This window comes from Leishmania braziliensis, chromosome 25 (genome assembly GCF_000002845.2).
Source record: "Leishmania braziliensis MHOM/BR/75/M2904 complete genome, chromosome 25".
In the NCBI taxonomy this organism is placed as follows: domain Eukaryota; phylum Euglenozoa; class Kinetoplastea; order Trypanosomatida; family Trypanosomatidae; genus Leishmania; species Leishmania braziliensis.
This window is the reverse complement of record NC_009317.2, coordinates 123,600-143,928: the sequence shown is the minus strand read 5'-3', so window position 1 is coordinate 143,928 and position 20,329 is coordinate 123,600. Positions and strand designations below refer to the sequence as shown.

General features: G+C 57.3%; 3 protein-coding genes across 3 annotated transcripts; all 3 read left to right on the top strand.

The window, feature by feature from the left end:
- Positions 1–497: 497 nt before the first annotated feature.
- On the top strand, positions 498–1,004 carry LBRM_25_0440 (RNA-binding protein, putative, UPB2; the record flags this gene model as incomplete). The annotated part of the gene is made up of 1 exon (XM_001565499.1): positions 498–1,004. One exon carries the CDS (start codon positions 498–500, stop codon positions 1,002–1,004), a length of 507 nt encoding a protein of 168 aa, XP_001565549.1.
- A 7,383-nt stretch (positions 1,005–8,387) lies between these two features.
- LBRM_25_0430 (conserved hypothetical protein) lies at positions 8,388–12,941 on the top strand (the record flags this gene model as incomplete). The annotated part of the gene is made up of 1 exon (XM_001565498.2): positions 8,388–12,941. The coding sequence occupies one exon, from the start codon at positions 8,388–8,390 to the stop codon at positions 12,939–12,941; it is 4,554 nt and encodes a 1,517-aa protein (XP_001565548.2).
- Positions 12,942–14,388: 1,447 nt separating this feature from the next.
- Positions 14,389–17,616, top strand: LBRM_25_0420 (conserved hypothetical protein; the record flags this gene model as incomplete). The annotated part of the gene is made up of 1 exon (XM_001565497.2): positions 14,389–17,616. The coding sequence occupies one exon, from the start codon at positions 14,389–14,391 to the stop codon at positions 17,614–17,616; it is 3,228 nt and encodes a 1,075-aa protein (XP_001565547.1).
- Positions 17,617–20,329: the final 2,713 nt, after the last annotated feature.

Genomic DNA, 20,329 nt, shown 5'->3' with positions numbered 1-20,329 from the left:
AGGGTATGCGCTATACGTGCAAGTATGACAGACGCACACACGCACGGTCACAGGAGCACTGGATCTTGTGTTGTTATACGACAGCCACCTTTTATCTGATGTACCTGCCTCCCACTTCTACACCCATCCCTCTCGCTTTGCCGCTGTTCCCCGCTGTTGTTTGCTTTCTTTTCACGCTACACACTTCGCCTTCCCTGACACACGCTTGTTACGCGCACGCGCATGTGTATGCGTTGTTGCGTCTGCACAATGTGTATCCCCTCCTCCCCTCCCACCCCCACTACTCTTTTTCTCTGACCCCCACCTGCACGCCCACCTCTACCCTGGCAGATTATTTGCTCTCTTCTTTTCTCTGTATTTTTTTTTTCTCCTTTTTTCTTGTCGCCTTTTACTCATCCCTCACCAAGTCTCGTGCATACTTTTTCGCGTCTTTCGGCCCTCCTCACCTCTTTCTCTCTCTCCTCTCCTCTCCACTAACCCATATCACTTCCGCTACCATGTCTCAGCAGATGACCCCTCCTCAGCAGCAGCAGATGCCCTCGCAGCAGCAGGTGTACAACCCTGAGCCGGAGGCACTGCGCAACCTGATGGTGAACTATATCCCCACCACCGTCGATGAGATGCAGCTCCGCCAGCTGTTCGAGCGCTATGGCCCCATCGAGACCGTCAAGATAGTGTGCGACCGCGAGACGCGCCAGAGCCGCGGCTACGGCTTTGTGAAGTACTGCTCCGCTGCGTCCGCGCAGCAGGCAGTGAACGAGCTGAACGGGTTCAACATCCTGAACAAGCGCCTGAAGGTTGCGCTCGCCGCGTCGGGAAACCAGCGCCAGCGCCCCTACAACGCCGCGCCGCCGGGCGCGAACCCCGCTGCGAACATGGGCTACTACGGCGGCAACTTCGCGCCGACCGGCTACCCGCAGGCGAACCCGTACGCGCAGCAGCACATGATGGCGATGCAGCAGCAGTACATGATGCAGCAGTCAGGCCAGCAGCCCCGCCAGTAAGCTGCGGCGGTGTCGCGCCACTGCTTGGTGAACTCGAGGTCACAGTTTGGCGTGTCCTGATGGCGCGCTTGCACCGTGATGTGCACCGTGTTGAGGTGATAGGTATCTGAGGGTGTCCAGGAAAGCGTCTTGGCTCGTTGGTACTGGTTGCGTGTCGGATGGCGGTGGCTTTTAGAAGAGTGTGGGATGATTGTGACGGGGAGTTTCTTCTCGCTCTCTTTTCCGCATTCTCGGCGTTGGCGGGACGCTGTTGGCTCTCCTATCCGCGTCTTGTTTTCTCTCTTTGTGCCTGTCTGTGTGCCAGAGAGAGAAGGGGGTTGCAATACAGGGGTGAGGGGGAGTGTGATGGGCAAGTAGGGTGACTTGCCGTGTCTCGGTACGCTTGTTTGAGCTGCTCCACAACAGCGGCTACGAAAAGAAAAAAAGGGCTTTCAAAAGGTAGGAGAGAGAAACGAGGTTTGTTATCTGGGCTTGCACTATTGTTGCATATCGACTACATGTCTTCCTGTGTACGCTTTGGCGATGTAGCTTTTCTGCTCGTGTGTCCCAGCACCTGCGAGACACCGCTGGTATTTCTCTCTCGCTCCTTGTTGAGAACAGGGGGATGTGAGAAGGCCCGTATGAGCACAGACACAGCACCACCGCCAGACGCGTACGCAGGGATCCTACTTGTACGTGCTCAGTCACCAGAAAAGTCCTAGAAAAGGGGAGAAGCCAAACGGCGGTGATGGGTTGCGTACATCCATCGCCACGGAGTGCGCGAGGTAATCTTGCTCGTTTCTGTCCGTCTTTCTCTCTTACTCTTTGTGCTGCCTTCGCCGTTAATGATCCTTTGCTCACTTTCTTTTCCTCGTCCCCGCACTCGCTTGATATCCTTTTCCTGAACATGTCGCTCGCTCTCTTGTCGTCTTTCTCAGCCCTTCTGTATTGTATTCTTGCTTGTGTAGGTGTGCGCGGGTTTGCTTGCTCTCCTCCCTTTGTGCCTTTTTTTTCGTTTCGTGCCATACCCGCGCAGAAAAGCAAAGGAAAGAGAGCGCAGTACCACCCATACACTCACCCACTCGCACTCTCCGTGTGGCTCCCTTTGGTTCCCGCCCACCCACCTCTCTCTCTCTCACCGACAAGCTTGAGTGTGTGAATGTGCGGTGGAGCTGCGACTCGCTTTCTTGGGTAGAGGTGCCAGTTTGTGGGTGTGCGTGTGAGCGTGTCCTTGCGTCTTTCCTTGCAGCAGCGAACTCCTTCACTTGTTTTTTTTTCCATTTTCGAAAAATATGTGTTTTGTTTTTGTGTTTGGCGGCTCTTCTTTGCCCAACAAAGAGAGCCACCCGTGTACTAGCTTAGGGAGATTCTCTTGCACTGCCCATTCTGTGACGCCCCCCCCCCCCTCCTTCGCCCACTCCGCTTCTCGCTCCTGCATCACCACCATCATCTATCCATCTCTGTGTCCCGTGCTTGGCCCATGCATTCTCCCCACCACCCATACTGATGTCGTTCTTGCCTTTTTCCTTTTCGGCTTCTTATGGATTATGAGAGGTGCACCTGCTACACATTTTCGCGCATTTCCATCGCTTCTTTATCTTGCGTCTCCTTTTTGGCTTTCTTGTTCGTGTTTCGCAGTGCAACGACACCCCGTATAATTTTATCGATTGAACCCTCCTCCCCTCCCGCCTCTCCCTCCCCCTCTTCCCTTTCTCCACGCTATTCTTGTACTCTTTGCTTGGCTTACTTGAGCCTTTGAAGCGGGGCACGCGCTGCACGGTTTCCCTCCCTCCGTCTCTCTCCGCGTCTCTGTTTATTCCGTGTTGCTCTCTTTTCTCCCCTCTCTGCCGCCACTTCTTTTCGCCACGCAGCCCTTGTCTTGGTTCTTCTTCAGAGTGGCACGCGGTTGTGGCTGCGCTCTTATGGAGACCTCTGCCGTAGCGGAGGAGGAGGAGGAAGCCAAATAGGTACAGCGGATGCAAGGGGGGGGGGTTGGGGAAAGAGTGTGCGCGTGTGTCTGTAAGTGCCTTGTGCAAACTCATGGATGGATGGATGCCCACACGCACACGCACTCACACATACGCGAGGTTGAAACGGCAACGAGAACGAAAAAAAGGATGGAGATGAACAACAAGACAATGATTCGGTAAGCGGTGATTGTGGTGTTCCGCGTGTGCTCTCGTGTAGTCGAACGTTTTCGAATGTGCAGGTGCGCTGCATTGCTCCACATTTTGCTGGTGCTCGTCAATCTTTGTTTCCTTCCCAAGCACGCGCCTACACACACACATTCTCTGTGCATGTGCTCGTCTGTATCAGCGAGTGCAGGCGCGTTGCTGAGATTGCACGTGTTTATGCCGTTCTCATGTGGCAGCTAAACGAGAACATGAAGATGATCAAATGATGAAAGAGCGAGAGAGGAAGAGGAATGCATGGGGAGAAAAGGGCTGATTGAGAGAGACACGAATGTACCCTCTCCCCACCGCTGCCTCCCGTATTGTCACACACACACACACATACACATACACCCACACATACACACATGCTGATGATGAGGGGTGTAAGCTAATAATGGCGGTCTATCAGGGCGGACAGAGAAAAAAGGAGAGAGTGAGCATTCAAGACACATCGTAGAACCCAACCCCTTTCTTTGTGCGTCCTCCTTACGCTGCAGCTTTGTGTGTTTTCCTTCGGGTTCTGTCCTTTTTTTATTTTGCAGCGTTTAGGCGACTCATCTTACTTTGCTTTCGCTGTTTAGTTCTACATGTGATGCCGTGTGTCGTACGCCTCACCCTATGTCCCCCCTCTTGCCTACGACAGCGTGTATGCCTGCGTACATTTGGCAGTTTATGTACCCCTCCTCCTCCTCCACCGCTTTCTCTGTGTACGTGAGTGAATGAGGGAGGGGAGGGAAAAGGTGCACACGAGCGTGTGTGTGTGCGTGTGTGTGGGGGGTTCTGTGCGCCTGACGTTGCTTGTGTTGTGAATTGTGTATCGGCTTTCCCTGCTTGTGTTGCCTCTCTTCCCTCTCCTCTGCAACACTCATTTGCGCAGAGATTCTCGTCGTTCCCTCGTCTTCCCCCCCCTTCGGCTCTTTAGAAGTTCCTTTGCTCAGTGTACCGTGCGCGCGTTTGTGTGTTGTATGTGTGGTGTTGCTCCCCTTCTCCCCACTTCTCTTTCGCCGTCCGTCTCTCCCTCTCACTTCGTGCTTTGTCATTTGAGTGTTTTCCTATGCTTGTAGTCTTCAGGGTGGTTTCTCCAGTTGCTCGTGAGCTGGACGTGCTTTTTTCTTTGTTCTTCGTGGTGTATGTCTTACATGCGTGTGCGCGCGTGAACCTACCGCTGATATCTGCCTCTTATCCTGCCCCTGGTGACCGAAAGAACAGGAGGAGAGAGGGGGGGGGGCGGTAGTCGTTGGCAACAGTCACGCACACCTCTTCGCATGCATGAGAAGATAAGAAAATGTACACACCCCGCCAATGCGCACACACTAACGCACACACACACACACTAACGCACATGTATTAGCGCTAACGTACTCTCTTCTCTCATAGTCCAATGCAATCACTTACACGCGCAGAGTGAAGTACGAGAGCCTCAGCCTACTGCCCCTCGTCTTGTGGGTTTGCCCTCTTTATTAGTGTGCGTGTGTGTGTGTTTGTTTGTTTGTTTGGACCTTCTTTTCCTCGGCCGCCCTCTAACGCTTTCCTTGTCCGACGCTGATGATGGTTGCTTCTTTTTTTTTGGTGTGTGTGCCTTTGCTCTTTTCCTCCCTCTCTTCGTTCACGCTCCACATGCACACATAGGAGCTTCCCTGTCCTGCGCTCTTTCTCGTTTGAGTTTGTCGCGGGCTCATGCTGACGTGAATTCGTGTTTGCTTACGCGTTTGTATTTTTCTTTTTGATGCTCTGCAGACCGTACCGATCTTCGCTCTGTACGTTCGATGAGAGAGACATCGTTTTGGGCGGCTGTGGTGCTAGAGTGCGACGATGCTCGTTCGCAGGAAAGCCATCGGTCTTTTGCAGCTCACCTCTTCCTCCAAGTAGTGCCGCAGCTCGACAGCTTTTTTTTTTCTCGCTTGTCCCTCTGCAACTGACACTCGCAGTCACACGTAGAGCGAGTGATATGTGCTCATCCAGCTAGCAACCACTCACCCTTAGCTCATGCGCATAGGGCAAAGGCCTTTTCTTCTTCCTCATTGTAGCCTGGTCGCCTCTTTCTCCTCTCTTGTTTGTTTGTCTCTCATTGCTTCTTTCGTTGATTTCTTGTCTACCCCCCCCCCCTCTCTCTCTCTGTGTATTTGAATGCGCATCCGTATCGTTGCCGTGTATCCTGTACGGTACCCTTCGCTTCCGCGAGGAAAGCGCAAAGGGTGCCGCGCAAAGCAGATGATGGGGCGATGAAAAAACAAAGCAGTGGCAGTACTAGCGCACCCTACTTTACACGCACACAGAGAGAGAGAGAGTTTGTGAGGCACCAGCGACTCGCACGCACGCAGGCACAAGCAGACGCACGTAGTGCGAGGTGCGAGAGAGTCCCATGTGGTGGACTTGGCGGAGGTGAGAGGGATCCGGTAGTCGGGGAGTGTATTGGTTGGACGACTACAGACGCAAAAAACAACCTCGTTTTTTTTTCCTTTGCCTGCATGTGTCGTTCTTGCGCACCTGCTCCCTCTCTCCCCGTTGTCTCTTCCACCCCCTTCTCCTCCCCCTCCCATACCCCCACCGCTGTTTTCCTCCCCGGGCTCAGCTCTTCCCCCTTCTTGCCCTCATTTTCCACACATACGCACCCACATCCACACACGCCTCTCCCCAGCCTTGCCACTCCAGTGCCCCCCCCCCCCTCTCTCCCCGCAGCCCGCCCAACGGTACGCTGGGCATATGTGGGGAGAGAGGGGGGGGGCACTGGAGTGGGGGGACGGTGCGTGTTCGTTGTCTTTGAGTTTATGTTTTCGATCTACTAACTGTCTCTTTCTTTGTTCATTTTTGTCTTCCTTTCTCTGTCTGTGTGTGTTTTTTTTTTTAAGCGCTCATAATGTGCGTGCGCGTCTGTCTTGTTGTTCTCCGGCTTATAGGGAAAACAAAGCGCAACCGCACTGCTGTTGTGTGTAGAAGTGTCCCTCTCTCTCTGTCTCTGTCTTCGCTAGTGAGACCGAAAAGAGACAGCCACAAATTAAAATGAGAGTGAGTGGGGCCTCTTCTGCGAGGCGGAGGAAAAGTGCGCCTACCCCCCTCCCCCACTTACAGGAGCGCAAGCACTCCCCTCCTAAGCGAACAAAAAAGGAAAAATAAAAACCATTCAAGCAAACGATACCGCCCAAGTCTAAGTGAATCTGTGATCTATCAACTCTCTGACACGCACCCATACATACACACACACACACAGACACACACATACACACACACGGACGGGTGCATACCGGCAGAGGCAGGCGTTCATTTGAATTACCGCACGTGAATCCTCTGATCCTCCCTCCTTTGCTGCCAGCCATGCCCCCCCCCCCTCTCCTCCCAACGAAAAAGAAAGTCCGTCTGTGTTTTGCCTGATAAACTCGACCACTTTTTCCCTGACACGCAGTCAACGCCAGAAAAGCGCCCCACACCGGAGCAGAAGTGAGACGGCCTTCGTGGCGTCCGCGCCAAGGAGGAGAAAAACAACAGAAGCGCACCAGGACGACCTGCAGCGGCGCTAGAGACCATTTGTGTGCGTGTGTGTGTGAGCCGAATAAGTGGGCGCGTATCTTTCTTCCTCTGTGTGGGGGTGGTGTGTGTGTGGGTGTATGTGTGTGTGTGTGTGTTTATCGAAAGAAACACACACACACACACGCACGTGCCTACACGCACACACAAGAAGGAAGTTCTGCTCCATGCGTCGCTACCCTGTTGCCACTGGGCAAATAATGGGTACATCGATTGGTGTGAGGTACGACTGCAACGGCCTTCTGACCTCTTCCTTGTGCTTGCCTTCCCTCTCTCGGTTCTTCCTCGGCGCCTCTGAGTGACTGCATCTTTCCCATGTCCTTTGGCCTTTTCTTCTCCAGTACACATCATCCCTTTCTTTCCGCGGGGAAGGTGGTGATGACAGGTGGGGGTGGGAGGTGCTGTGCGGCCAGGGGAAGGAGCGGTGATGCAACGCGAACGCTACTATGGTGCTCTCTCTCTGTGCTGACGATGATCTACTCCTCAGTCGCTTCTTCTATGCTCCTCTTCTGTTGGTTTTCCTCACTCACCGTTGCTGGCACACCTATTCGGGTCGAGCACGCCTCTGGCGTCACACGTACCCAGACCGTGCCCCCCCTCCCTCCCTCCAGGCCACTGAAGAGGGATTCCGCGTCGGCTTGCTCACTTTCTCGTTTCCCTCTTCTCCCATTATCTCGCTAGGCCGCTGCCGCCTTTTGAGCCTCACATGCGGCGTTTGAGTAAACTTGAATCACCGCTAAACACATGCATGCATGAGCGCCGTCCCAAACGGCTCCCTTCACGTGTGTTTCCACACATCTACCAAGGCATACAGCCGGAGGAAATCTGTTGAACTCGAGAGGGCGCGCAAGATCACCACGCGGTAAATCTTTCACGCCCCCTCGTGCGCGCCTCTCTCTCTTCCTCCTCCTCATCTACCATAGAGAGAGAGAACTGCAGAGTGTGTTCGGGGCTACCAACTCGCACGGACACAACCGTTTGAGCGTTCTCCGTTAGACAAAGGCAACGGGACGGCGCCTCTTAGCGTTCGCTCATGTGACGTGAGAGGAGGTCGGAGGTCACCCCATTTCTGCTCCACAGTGAGGGAGAAACGACAGGCACACGCGAGGAAGAAATAAGCAGCGATACACAGAGAACAATAGAGGGAGGGCGCATGCCCGCTGCTGGTCAAGTGTGTTACGCGCCAAGTCCGCACAGCGCCATTTCAGTATCCTCCTCTTCCTCCAGTAGGACCACGTCGTCTAGATCGCCATCTCAACTCTTCCAGTATGTTGACAAGAAAAACCGCAGCCGTGGGATTCCAGTTGATGAAGCACGGTCGCCTCACACTCGAAGCCCCCTACTGTGCGCGGGTGCCTCTGTGGTGCGGTGGCAGCAACCCACTGATGGTCGACATCATCAGCTCCTCACATATGTGGCGCCGTCCACAGCACGTCAGTTTGTTTCTGTGTCGAGCGCCCAGACGTACCTGACATCGCACCTTGGCGCTTCACGTGGCCATCTCTCGAAAACGACAGACAGTGCGGCGGACAATGCTAGTACTTATTCATCTGCGTTGCGTGGCGGGCAGTGGTGCGTAGCGTACGAGGTGGATGCCAGCTGGCGTGCGGCCGTGTGTTTCCGCAGTGACCCAGAAGCGGCATCTACCCCCTTTTCTCCGGGACCCTGGTGCTTCACGCTGGAGCCGCTACCCGCAGAGCAGCTGGCGATGTGCCGTGCCGCTCTCTGGGCTTCCATCTCCGTCTCCCCAGGCACCCTGGCGACCGATCACACGCCTCCTCGACAGTGCGTAGCCACATCATCGAGGCCGATGGTTTCGCGGGACTGGATGCTGCATGACATTCTTGTCACACCCCTCTACGTGTGCGTGAATTCAGCTGCGGTCGTACCGCTCAGCACAAACACTTGTCTTCACCTGGTGCGCAGGCTCGCAAGTGGTGGTGAATCGGTCAATGCTGCTGAGGTGGCAACTGCAGGGTCGGCTGATCTGGACACCCTGCTTCGTGAGTCGCCGACATGTGGCACACTCGTCTACGCTCTACTGCAGCAGCGGTGGCGGATGGAGCAGTGTAAGATACCACCACCTCTCTCCATCCTGGATAGCAACGCCTTCATCTTTGCAGAGGGGAGCGGCTTTGCCCAGCACGAGGAGGCACTCGCTGCAGATGTGTACGTGTCAGTGGTGCCATCTCTGTCACCGTCGACACACTCCTCAGAGACGCCCTCGTCAGCAGCGATAATGCAGTTGATGACATCGCTGTCTGTGGCACACGAGAGAGGGAGTGACAACGTAATGGACTGCAGATCCGAGGCGTGGGCTGCAGAGTTGTCGAAGCACATCCTACGCCGCTGGGCGCGTCTGTCGGTGCAGGCGGTGCTTTGCTGTGGTGAGTCGCAGGCGGCGCTGCGGCATCGCAGAGGACTTCTGCTTCGTCACGCCTCTGATGTGCAGCGGGACACCACGCCCGCTTTCTCGACCTCCAATGACGCGTATACCCGCAAACTCAACGCAGCACTCCACCTTCTCGACGCATTGCGACCGACTAGCACTTCGGCAGGGAGACAGATCTGCGACGGCGGGGAAGCCAGCTGTAGTGTCGTGGTTGACGCACTCGATGTGGTTCTTGAAAAGTGTGAGGACGACGGCAGTGACCGCCATTACCTTCTGCGTGGATGTGTGCGGCGCGTGGTGGCGTTTGCCCCCACTGCGGCACCTCATTGCGGCGTTGACGAACCTCGCCTCGCCCCAGAGCCAGACTACCTGCAACTCCCATGGTGCGTGGCACACTCGGCAGCATTGGCTTTCACTAGTGCGCAGGCTAGTGCAGCATCTGCCTCTACTCCACATTTTTCAGCGAGCAGCGCGGCCAGCTCTCCCATACCACCGCATGTTCACGTGCCCTTGCCGGTGCTTGACGCCTGCATGAGTGACCTCCACTTCACAGCTGAACAGCAGACATGCCTGCATGAACTTGCCTACAGTGTAGTGTATCTCGCCTCCCTGACGTTTACCCCACAGGGGGGGTCCAGCGCTGGCCCTGCAAAGGTCGCATCCACATCGCTGCCGGCACTGAGCGCTGCCGCCAAGTTTCTGCGCCTGCCAACGAGTGAGCTTGTCGCGGCGTTGACGACAGTGGAGGCACGCGAGGACGACCAGTCTACGACATCGGCAGCGCGTCACGCCCTAAACTGCACCGGCGCGACGCAGATGCAACGCGTTCTAGTGGCTCATCTTGGCGGGCTGCTGGTGCGCACGCTGATGCACCTTATCAACATGGCCCTTCACGTTGATGGCCGCATCGGTACGGACGCGCGGGCCTTGGTACTTGCGGCCACCACCGATGCTGAGGACACCGCGGTACAAGCGCCACCTGCTCACATGCCCGACACAGACGGGGGGAGTCATGGAGGGTCTGGAGGCGGCCTTTCGACGTGGTACGCTGCTTATGTGCGCTGCCACGCCGCCGCGGCTGTACGGGATAGGCTCGTTGGTGCGCTGCAGCGCGAGGCGTGCTACGAAGGAGTGGAGTCCGAGGTGGACAGCTGGCTTGATAAGTTCTCCGCCGCATCTACTGCACCTACGAGCACAGCACTTCGGCTGCGCCCAGTAGCCGCAGAGGTACGCGAAGTCGCGACGCGGGTCAGGATGCCATCGGCGAAGCAGCGAGAGGCTGGCACCATCTTCACCACGCACGCCACTGCTGCTGCTGCTGCTTACGACTCCGTTGATACTACATGTGATATTCCTGTGGTTGCGGAGCTGGCGCGCATCCTGGAGGCAGTAACATTGAGGTGTAGTGACACCGATGTGTCTGCAGCGCCGCCCCTGTCTTCTCCAGCAGCGGTGCAACGCCTACTCGCGGAGCAGCTTCAGGAGCTGGCGGCATCGGCGCGGCAGACAGTAGCCAGGGAGGACGACGGCACGGCCATACGGGCAGAAGAGGTCGTGTGCACCTGGGAGGGAACGGCGTCCGCTGACAGCAGCCCCTGTGATGGGGTTCTTGTGCTCACCTTTCCGTGTGGTCTGCACTCTTCTCTTCGACTCTCCGTGCGCCGCCTTGCTGCTGACATCTTTGCCGCCGCGCGCCTCTGCGTGTTGGGCACCACGCCGGCGGTGCAACACATCCTGCATGGCGTGAGGGAGTGGTGCGCGTCTTTGACCTCCATGGTTATTTCAGCCGATGATCGAAGGAGGAGGGTGCCACGCATGGGGCAGAGCCCGCTGCAGTCTCTAGAAGGCGGTCGTGATAGTGAGGGCGTAATGGGGGTCTTATTCCCTGTAAGTTCCTGCTCTGCCCACGAAGCCCTGCAGTCCACACTCGCGCTTCACCGCAGGAGCCGCAGTCCCATCAGTAACATTGTAAGGGATGCTGACCATCGTGACACCACCACCGCCACTCTGACGTCTGACTTCTTCTATGTCATGCTCTCTATTCCTGTCCCAGCGGAGACTTCGAGTTGGGGGACTTTGCCAGGCATCGGTGACCTGGAGAAGCACCGGCGTGGCTCACCAGGCGCGCTTCCTTTCCTTGAGCTGTTGCCCCCTGACGAAGCACCGATGTCCTTCACTCCCGCTTCAAATGATGCGCTCACGCCTGACGACGTGTTGACAACGTATCTGCGTGAGCGCGATCCGCTGCTGCTCGCCTTGTTTTTCTGGTCTCGCCTCTGCCACTGCCATGTATGCCCGGTGCCTGCGTTTGCGAAGACCTTCGCGGTGCCGCTGCTAACGTCGTACGCACAGCGGCGGCCACTTACCGGAGTGCCACCACGCAATACGACGAGCAGTAGCCCGTCAGCGGGGGAGAGCCGAGAGGATGCCCTGAGCGAGAGTGCTCTTCGCACGGTAGCTGACGCCGCCTCGGGCGCTCCGGTACAAACGCCACGGTGGCACACGCGTGCAACGGCGCCTGATGCAGCGGTCGCCGAGTTTCTGAACCGAGTGCGCCATCTGCAACGCCAGGCACGCTACCGCGAGCTGTGTTTGCTGGCCCTCCAGGAGGTGCCCTGTTGCGGCGATGGCGGTGCAGTGCTTGGTGTGAGTGTCGTGTTTCTTGGAGCTGCTGCTGTGGCGACGATGCAGTCGTGTCGCGTGGAGCTGCGCGACACGGCTGTACGGTGCCTTCAAGAAACAGGGCGCGGCTTCCTTTCCCGACGCCGACTTTGCTTCGTGCGGGAGCAACGGCGGCAGCAACTCGATCAGCAACGGCATCGATCACTTCATTTGACCAACAGCTGCCTTGTGGACCCAGCAGCAGCATCATCGGTGGAGATGCGGGAGCGCGAGGTTCTCGAGCGCATGAGAGACACACAGCTGGCGCAGTCAGCCCAACATCGGATCAATGCCCTCACTGACTCTACGCGGCACCTTAGCCACACCGTTGGTCTTCTGCAGCAGGGATGGACGGAGACCCTGGAGCTGCTGGAGGGGGAGCTGGTGGGCTCTACGATGCAGATAAACGCCTACGAGAAGCAGCGGCGGGTGGCTGAGGACGCGGCACGGCAGGAGGCGCGTCTTTCGTTGCGCGTCCACGAGGAGGCGTGGAGCGAAGTCTGGATGGGTGCGAAGAGGCGTCAGGCGCATCGACAGGCGGCTCTAGCTGGGCGGCAGCGACGTCGCCCATCGCCCCTCGAGCGACGTGACGCTGAAAGCACGGCGGTGATCGAGGAGGGTATTCGACTGGCAACCACCACTGCCCATCACACTTCGCAGCTAAGGCACAAGGCGGTGCTCTCGGCGGAGGCGGCACTGCTCTCCCACTTACTAAGCGCGAACCGTCGCGAAGATGCTCAGTGGCTCGCAGGTCATGTACGGCGGCAGGAAGCGCGGGTGACACACATGGCAGACCGCCGTCAACACTATGGCAGCGGCAGCGGCGGCGCAGACCTGCCCGAGGAAAGGCAGCGACGTGGAGGGCGGCGCGAAAAGGGAATCACCGAAACTCCAGCACGGCCCGCGGAGTCACCGGCAGGTTTTTCGAGGCTGCAGCACAGCAACCCTGAGGGACTGGTATTTACTCGTCCACGCCACGCGAAAGGTAAAGGAAACACTAACACTGCACCCACTTCTCCTCTCGGTGCAGGACATACTCAGTTAGTGGCGGTGTCGTGCAGAGAGCGTGGTTGTCCTGATGTGGCTGGGCGCATGTCCATCGCGTCGATCGAGCGCACCATGACGGCAACGGCAACCGAGGATTCACCCGAATGGGTGGTGCAACGGGACTTGATGTCGTTGTGGGAATCCTCTCGCATGTCCGCTTGAGCGTCTCTCCTTTCTCTCCGCCCTCTCCTCTTATTCCCCTAAAGGAGAATGTGAGTCACTGCGTGTGTGTGTGTATGTGCGTGTGCGCGTCTAGTACTCTGATGACTGTCTGCCCCCCCCCCCCCCCCATCTGCTGTCTCGTTCTCTCGGTTCGACTCTCTTTCTTCATCATTGGCGCACAGCAGCGTCTGCTGACAAGTGTTGCCCGTTCTCCCCCTCACCTTTTTTTTTTCTCTCGCTCTCTGCACTTCAGACACCCAACAAAGAGGCATCCCAGCTGCGAAAATGGTCTACTGGTCGCGGCTGCCTGCTTGATGTCAATGGAGCGACTTTGATGTGGTTCTCCTCCTTTCCGCCCGGCATCGGTCTCCCCGGTGAGTGGCCATCATAGCCGTGACGGAGAGCTTATAGACTACAGTGTAGCAATTCGTCTATCGTCCACAGCGAGGCTCCTCTTCCATGTTTGCTGGATTTCCCTTTTGCTCTGCTTAAATGAGCCGGTGGACATGGCTTGGCGACGGTATGGGCGTTCCTGATGTTCAGCTCTATCCCCTTCACTACCTCTATGTGTGTTTCTCTGTTTTTACCTTAGCACATTGCGCCTCAGCACACTTACGCCTGCACGTGCGCGCTCAGTTGAAATTATTCACCCGAACTCGCGAAAAACCTCTTGGTTTTTTTTTTTCCATTCCTCCCTACCCAACAGAAGCTGCCCAAGCTACCCTGGAAGACGAAGAGTGCACGTGTGTGCGTGCGAGCTTCACCTCGCTCTTCTTCTGAACTCTCCTCCTCCTTCCCACTCTTAGCGAACGGTGTGGCGCCTTGAAGACCTCCGCTCCTGCCACACTTCTCCTCCCCAAACAGGTGTACAGAAGGGCAAATATTTATCAACTCATCGATCTATACTAGTCAGCCCACTCCCTCTCCCCCCTCTCCCCGTGATCCAACAGCGTGGGAGAAGGCGGGTGCGACTTGTATGCTCGTGCGTCTAGCGGCAAGCGGTATACGCGGCTGCTGTTTAACCAAAGGAAGTAGCAAAGCAAACGAGTAGCGGAAACGAACAGGCGCACGAGGAGGAACAGCGACTCGCAAAGCTGCTGGAAGCAGCAGCGTAAATACTCAGACACAGAAGGTGTGCGCGTGTGTGTGTTTGTTTGTTTGTTTGTGTCGCTGCAGGTTATACATTTCGCTTCGCCAAGGCCCTCGTTTTGTCTTGTCTGGGTCTCTTTTTTTTTTTTTGGCCCTAGGGGAGACGTCGAGGGTAACAACAGCAAACACACAAAAGGGGCTGGTCGCTGGCAGCGCTGTTGCTCTGCATTGAGTCCCCCCCCTCTGTTCCTCTCTCTTTCTGTCTGTCTGTTGGCGCTGCTGCAGTGCTCTTCTCTTCCCCCCCTTCCCCCCTCCTCTCTTGGTTGTTGTTCTCTTCTTTGTTGTGTTGTACTTTGTGATGCTCCGCATTCATCAAAGAGTCATGTGGGCTTCTACGCCTGTGGCCAGCGCGGTGCTTGTGCTTGCTGCAGTGCTGGTACTGTTCCCCGGAAGCACGGCTGCGGAGCCCGCCTACGCAGCTCGCGCCACCGCTGCTGGCTCCACGTGCGACAGCCGCACCCATGTCTACTACCATCCCGATGGGCAGGACTACCGTGGCACGGTGAACGTGACCGAGAGTGGTATTCCGTGCCAAATGTGGTCTTGGGGGACTCCACACAGCCACATGATTCCACTTGACTCTGCCACTGGAGTGGGAAGCCACAACTACTGCCGCAACGCTAATGGACTGGAGCGGCCTAGCTGCTTCGTTGCCACCCCCGGTGGCGGCTACCAGTTTTGCGCGATCGGGGGCGTCTGCACGGAGCGTTCTTTTGCGAAGCCGACGGTGCAGTTCTGGCCTGTGAGCGGGACTCAGATCGCCGCCGATGGAGGTAGCAACTACGTGGCTCTTAGCTGCTACCCCCGACCGTGCAGGATCCACTACGTGCTCGGCGCTGAGGCGCTCGCATCGGCAACGTCGCCCGTGTATACCCAGCCAATCTTGCTCGAGGGGTCGACGACAGTGAAGGCGTACGTGATGTACGAGACGGCGGACCCGATGCGAGTGCAGGCGTGGTGCACTGTGATACCAGCCACAACAGCGGCCCCAGACAGCTCGACACGGTTCATTCCCAGCGATGCCGCCGCGTACCACTACCCCATCTTTGTAGAGCTGCAGGGTGCCACGAATGCTAGCCACGTACTTCTCTATTGGAACGACGACTTGGTGAACCCCACCACGTACACAGGCGGTGTTTTTCGCCCGAAGACCTCGACGAGCATCGTGGCGGTAGTGAACAGCACCCACTTGGTGGCCGCCAGCTACAAGCTGAATATTACGGCACCGCCTCTGCAGGTCTTCCCGCCCTCTGGCACCTATCTTGGAGGCGTGAGCGTGCTTGTCGTGGACCCGCAGTCGCCAGCGATGTACTACATGTACGTGAACCGTTCTGCCGAGTGGGAGTCACTAGATGCGCTTCTTTTCCCATGGACTGCCATCGGCACCAGCGAGCCTGGCGCGTACACGGTAACGTGCCCCTACGCAGACGATTTGAAGGCGACGCATGCGACGACGGGGATCCTGCAGTGGGTCGCTGTGCCGATGCAGCTGCCAACCTTCACCCCCGCGTGCGGCACCAACTTTCCGGCTATCGCACTCTCGTTGCAGGTGGGATTGAGCGTGTCGAGCTTGCCGCGGGGTGGTCTGGCCACGTTGTGGTTTGTCTCCGCCTCGGCAACCGATGGGGCACGCATCCCCATGATCACCCGATCCACCGATGATGACGGCGTCTTTGTGTACGATATCTTTCAGAGCAAATCGATCCAGGTGCCCACCACGATGGAGGTGTACGTGACGTCACGCTCGTTAGATCCCCTCGAGGCGGACAGTCCACAGGCCACGTGTGCATACTCTCTCTACCCTCTAGGCGCGTCAACCACGCCGTACTTCTCAGCGATTCCCAACTGTGCCACGACGAGTGTGCCGGTGAGCCCGTCCTGCGTTATGGCACTCAGGCTGCAGCTTGCCTCATGCCTGCACTTCTACACCACCGAGTTGCTCTCGATAGATTGCATCGGTCCGATAGTGTTGATGCGCATGACGGGCTTAGCGGCGGCGATTCAGTCGGACATGTACACCCGCATGGGTGCGTGTCTCGCTGATCTGCAGCGCCGCGGTGTCTTCTCAGACGTGCGCAATGAAACAAGCGGCGAGATGGTGCTGGCGATGTCGTGGCACGTGGCCACGCCAACACACATGGCGGCGCAGGTCTATAGAGGGCTACCAACTACCGTGCACATAACCGGCTTCCACGCCGAGGCAGGAGCGTACCACCTGGTGCGCAGCGACGACAACTGCGAGGATCTCGGCGTGCTGCCCGAGACCACTCTCTCGCGGCCCCCGTATGCCACGGCAGCCGCCGGGTCGTCGCCTGTTTCGCCCAGCAGTGCCGGCTCCATTTACCTCACCTTTCGGGTGCCCTTCGCGGGGCAGTACAAGCTCTGCAGCTATATCAGCGACTCCCTCTACGAAGTGCCCTTCAGCTCCTCTGAGGTTGGCGCTGCCACCCCCGCGGTCACCCAGTACTTGGATGTGGTGGTGCAACCGTGGCTCATTGTGTCCGCCACGCCGGCTGAGGAGCGCGGGGGTCTCGTGCCGTATGATATGGAGGGGGTTCCTTTCGCCCTTTCCATGGCCACCACTCCGGCGGGCGCGTACGCGTCCTTGGCGTACTCGTCCAACAGCGCAGACTGGCAGTCAGTGCCATTCCCGATCGATGTGACGACGAATCTTGGTGGCGCTGTGTCGGTCAGCGTCGGCCCCCTGAACCATCAAACGCGGCCACTCGAGGTGCTTGACGCTTCTCTCGTCCCCGCAAGCGGTGCTGCGCAGACATCTCTCTTTGTCTCTGCCGCGAATCCATTGGTGCAGCGAGAGCGCATCACTTACCTCTTTTACACGGTGAGCGCTAGCGAGGTGCCTGCGCCCCTGACAGGGGTGATGCTGCTGCTGCAAGGCCAGTTCCAGCCAGATGAACTCATCGTGATCGATGTATATGAGAATGTCTCATTGACCACCGCAGGCGACAGAGCATCCTTCTCGCTGCAGCTGCTGCGCCGTGTGACGGCACGGCCTTCCGCGGCAACGGCGTACACAGTGGCTTTGCCAGACGCCGTCCTCGGCCTGCCTGCCGGTCTGCAACACATACCGTACGTGGTCTACGCAACGCTTGATGGCGCTCACGTAACGACGTCCCCGCTGTCAGTGGCACTGTCGCCGTTGGCACTCGCCATGACATCCTGCACGACGTGCTCCTCCAGGCTCTGCTACAACGAGTATTGCTTGTGCAAGAACAAGCGTACGAAGGTGGTCTTTATTTGTGAGACGGACAGCGGTGAAAGCGGCAGTAACGACAGCGGAGACTTACCAGATGGGAGCGGTTCTAAGTCATCGTCTTCTACCTCCGACTCTGGCGACGACAACGATATAAAGCCTGCGACCATGAGTCAGAGACTGGCGTTTTTGTTCGCCTACTTAGGTTTGCTAGCGCTCATTGGGGGGTACATTTTAATCTCCATGAGGCGCAGCGGCACTCGCCGCGAACGAGCTCTACACGCGCAAGACATTTCCATAGAAAGCTCGTAAAGGAGGGGTGGTGGTGATGGTGGTCGAGGCGGACCAAGCCGCGGGCCGCAAACGCACAGGCACATGCAGGCGCAAAGGCTCGTGAGGTAACGTGGCTGGCTCTAGGCAGCACATAGGGCTCACGGCGTGACGTGAGAGGCGTCGCTACTACATGCGTTACTTGGTGAGGCGAAGGAGAGCATGGCGAACTTCATGGCAAAGGCCTGCTGTAGGGGAGGGGTTGGATGGTCGTGGTAGTGGACGACCAGCGCCTACCGTCCTTGCTTCGCCTCTGCCTCTTAGAAAGTCACTGAGGATGAGGAAAAAAGTCTAGAAATTGAGCACACTTTGCTGGGGTTTTACAGACTGCTGAGGAGTTACCGCCGAGAAACGGCTCATCTTTTTGGGGACCCAGAAGAGGGCTGCGGAATGCAGTCTCGTGATCCAACAACCTCCCCGAATCTGCATGACCTCTTACGTCTCTCTTCTTCACTTGCACAGTATGACAGCTACAGAGCGGACCTCTCGCTCAGTGCAGTTTTCTCCCTCTTCTCTCCCCTTCTCGAAGACCATGTGCCAGCAGAACGAAGAGGGATTCACTCATGCCGTTGCCAGTCGTCTCCCGATAAGGATTTCGCAGTTCAAACATGTCGGACACCAGAGTCCATAGCGGACGAATGCAAACGTTGTCTCTCGCACTCCTTGAGAGGTAACGGGGCAGATTACCCAGCGGTGGAGCTGAAGGCAGAGAAGGAGGACAATTCTGTCGGCCCTCTCATCGCCGAGGCAACCCAAAGCAAACATGGTAAGCGTGAAGTACCCCACGGAGGAGAGACGTATGTGCGAGCACTCGTTGTCAGTCTACCCGTGGATGTAGGAGCCGATCAAGGCTGAGGCACGTTGGGAGGAAGGGAGCAGCGGCGCATCAAAAGTCTGGGGCTCTCGGAGAGCTAAAGGAGAGGAGAGTTCCATGAGTCTCGCCCGCCAAGGCCATTTGACTCCCGTGGCGGTGAGGCTGGGCTAGTGCGTGCTCCTCTCAAATGATCTGAACGAGGGAAGCTATGCACTGATGCACGTGATCCTCCACTTCAGCACTGATGACGCCATCAACACGCATCATTGGCTTGCGGCCAGCCTCTGGGACGGGGGGGAGGACGCACGGTGGCTTCCCCCTGGTGAGCGAGGTGTCAAACTGCAGTACCCTCTTTTCTCCGCAAAGTGGCGCGAGCTCAGCGCATCCCTCTTACCGGGTGAGTGGAAGGCAGCAAGCGGTGGCCTGATTGGCGGCGCGGAGAGTGCTGTGACAGGGCTTCACGAGAAACTGAAGGACAACGCATTGCTTGGTGGCCGATACATATTCCTGTTCACGACGTCCAATAGATCCAAGAGGATGTGGCAGATGTGGACATGATGGCGAGGAAGCTTGAACACTCTCGCATTTGGTCTGGTTGACAAGGTGAATCGCCAGATCAAAGGCTCTGAGGGAAAACATGCGGCAACGCCAATCCACGCCACGGCTGCGGTGGCGATTACTCCAGAGCGCTACGGCAACAGGAGTCGCGTGGCTGAGGTCGGGGCAGCTGCCAAGGTGGGATCCGCGGAGGCGAGGCTCCACGTCGGGCAACCCGGAGAAGGGGACGGTGCCAGAAAAGACCAATGGGAATGCTCACAGGAGGCTGAGTGTCACACGGGAAGAGGACAAGTCATGAGCTGGATTGGTCTTCGCCAGCACTACACGCCAACGCCACTCCATTGCAAGTGCAGACGACTGGCCACGCTTGCGGCAGATCCGACCCGGACGGCTGTACACCAAGCCAGCACCTACGGAGAGAGACTAGCACCCCCCTTGCACACGCTGCATCATGGACCAGTCGGTACTCTAACCTGAGGTAAAACGTCCAGTAAGGTGCAACTGCATATTTTGGACTCAGCCCCGTCCTTCATCGTCACACAGTAGGCACGCACGCACGCCCTTGAGAATCGTGACACAACTGCTTCTGGCCTTTGTCAAGTGCATGGCACAGCAGCGCTTCAGCGATGGCTGCAGGGGTCTTCGTGTGGGCCTCTATATTCGAGCACACACTAGACAACGCGATACGGCAGTCCCACACCGCACCATCCAGCTGGCGCACGTTCTTCCACGAGATCACCACAAGGGCGTCTGAAAAGGGCGATCGTTCGCTGCCAGACTCCGGGTTCCTCGCTACCACAGCTGTGCCAAACAGTGGCACTCGGATTGGAGCGCACGGAGATCCTGAGTATGGGGCTCGAGATCGAAGTGCCACAGAAGAACGAGTGAGTCGAAGGGGTTGGGGATTCAGCGTAGTGTACGAACACATCAAAAAAGCGAGTTGCTCGACGACGCACAACCGGGAAGGAGCGCATGTGTCTGCAGCCCCCCCCCCCCCTCACGCTTAGCCGAGGAGGAAGCCCAAGAAAACGAAGAGTGATAAGGTGCGGGAAGGCACGCTGGATATTGCTTTGGCGCCGAACACCTCATCGTACGCTGTTACACGCACCCACATACACACACGCAGTGAAGAGGGACACCGCTCCGCCCCAAAATGCATTCATGCGGCTGTAATTGCCGTCGGCAGGTGGATGCCATTGTTTGCCAGTCGTTGTCCACATGTGTCCTCACCTCTCTCCTCTCTCTCACTATTTCACTCACCTGCCGAGCAACATGGACAGCACACAGGTGGTCAAAGAGAGAGTTCAGTGTCGGCGGCGTAGC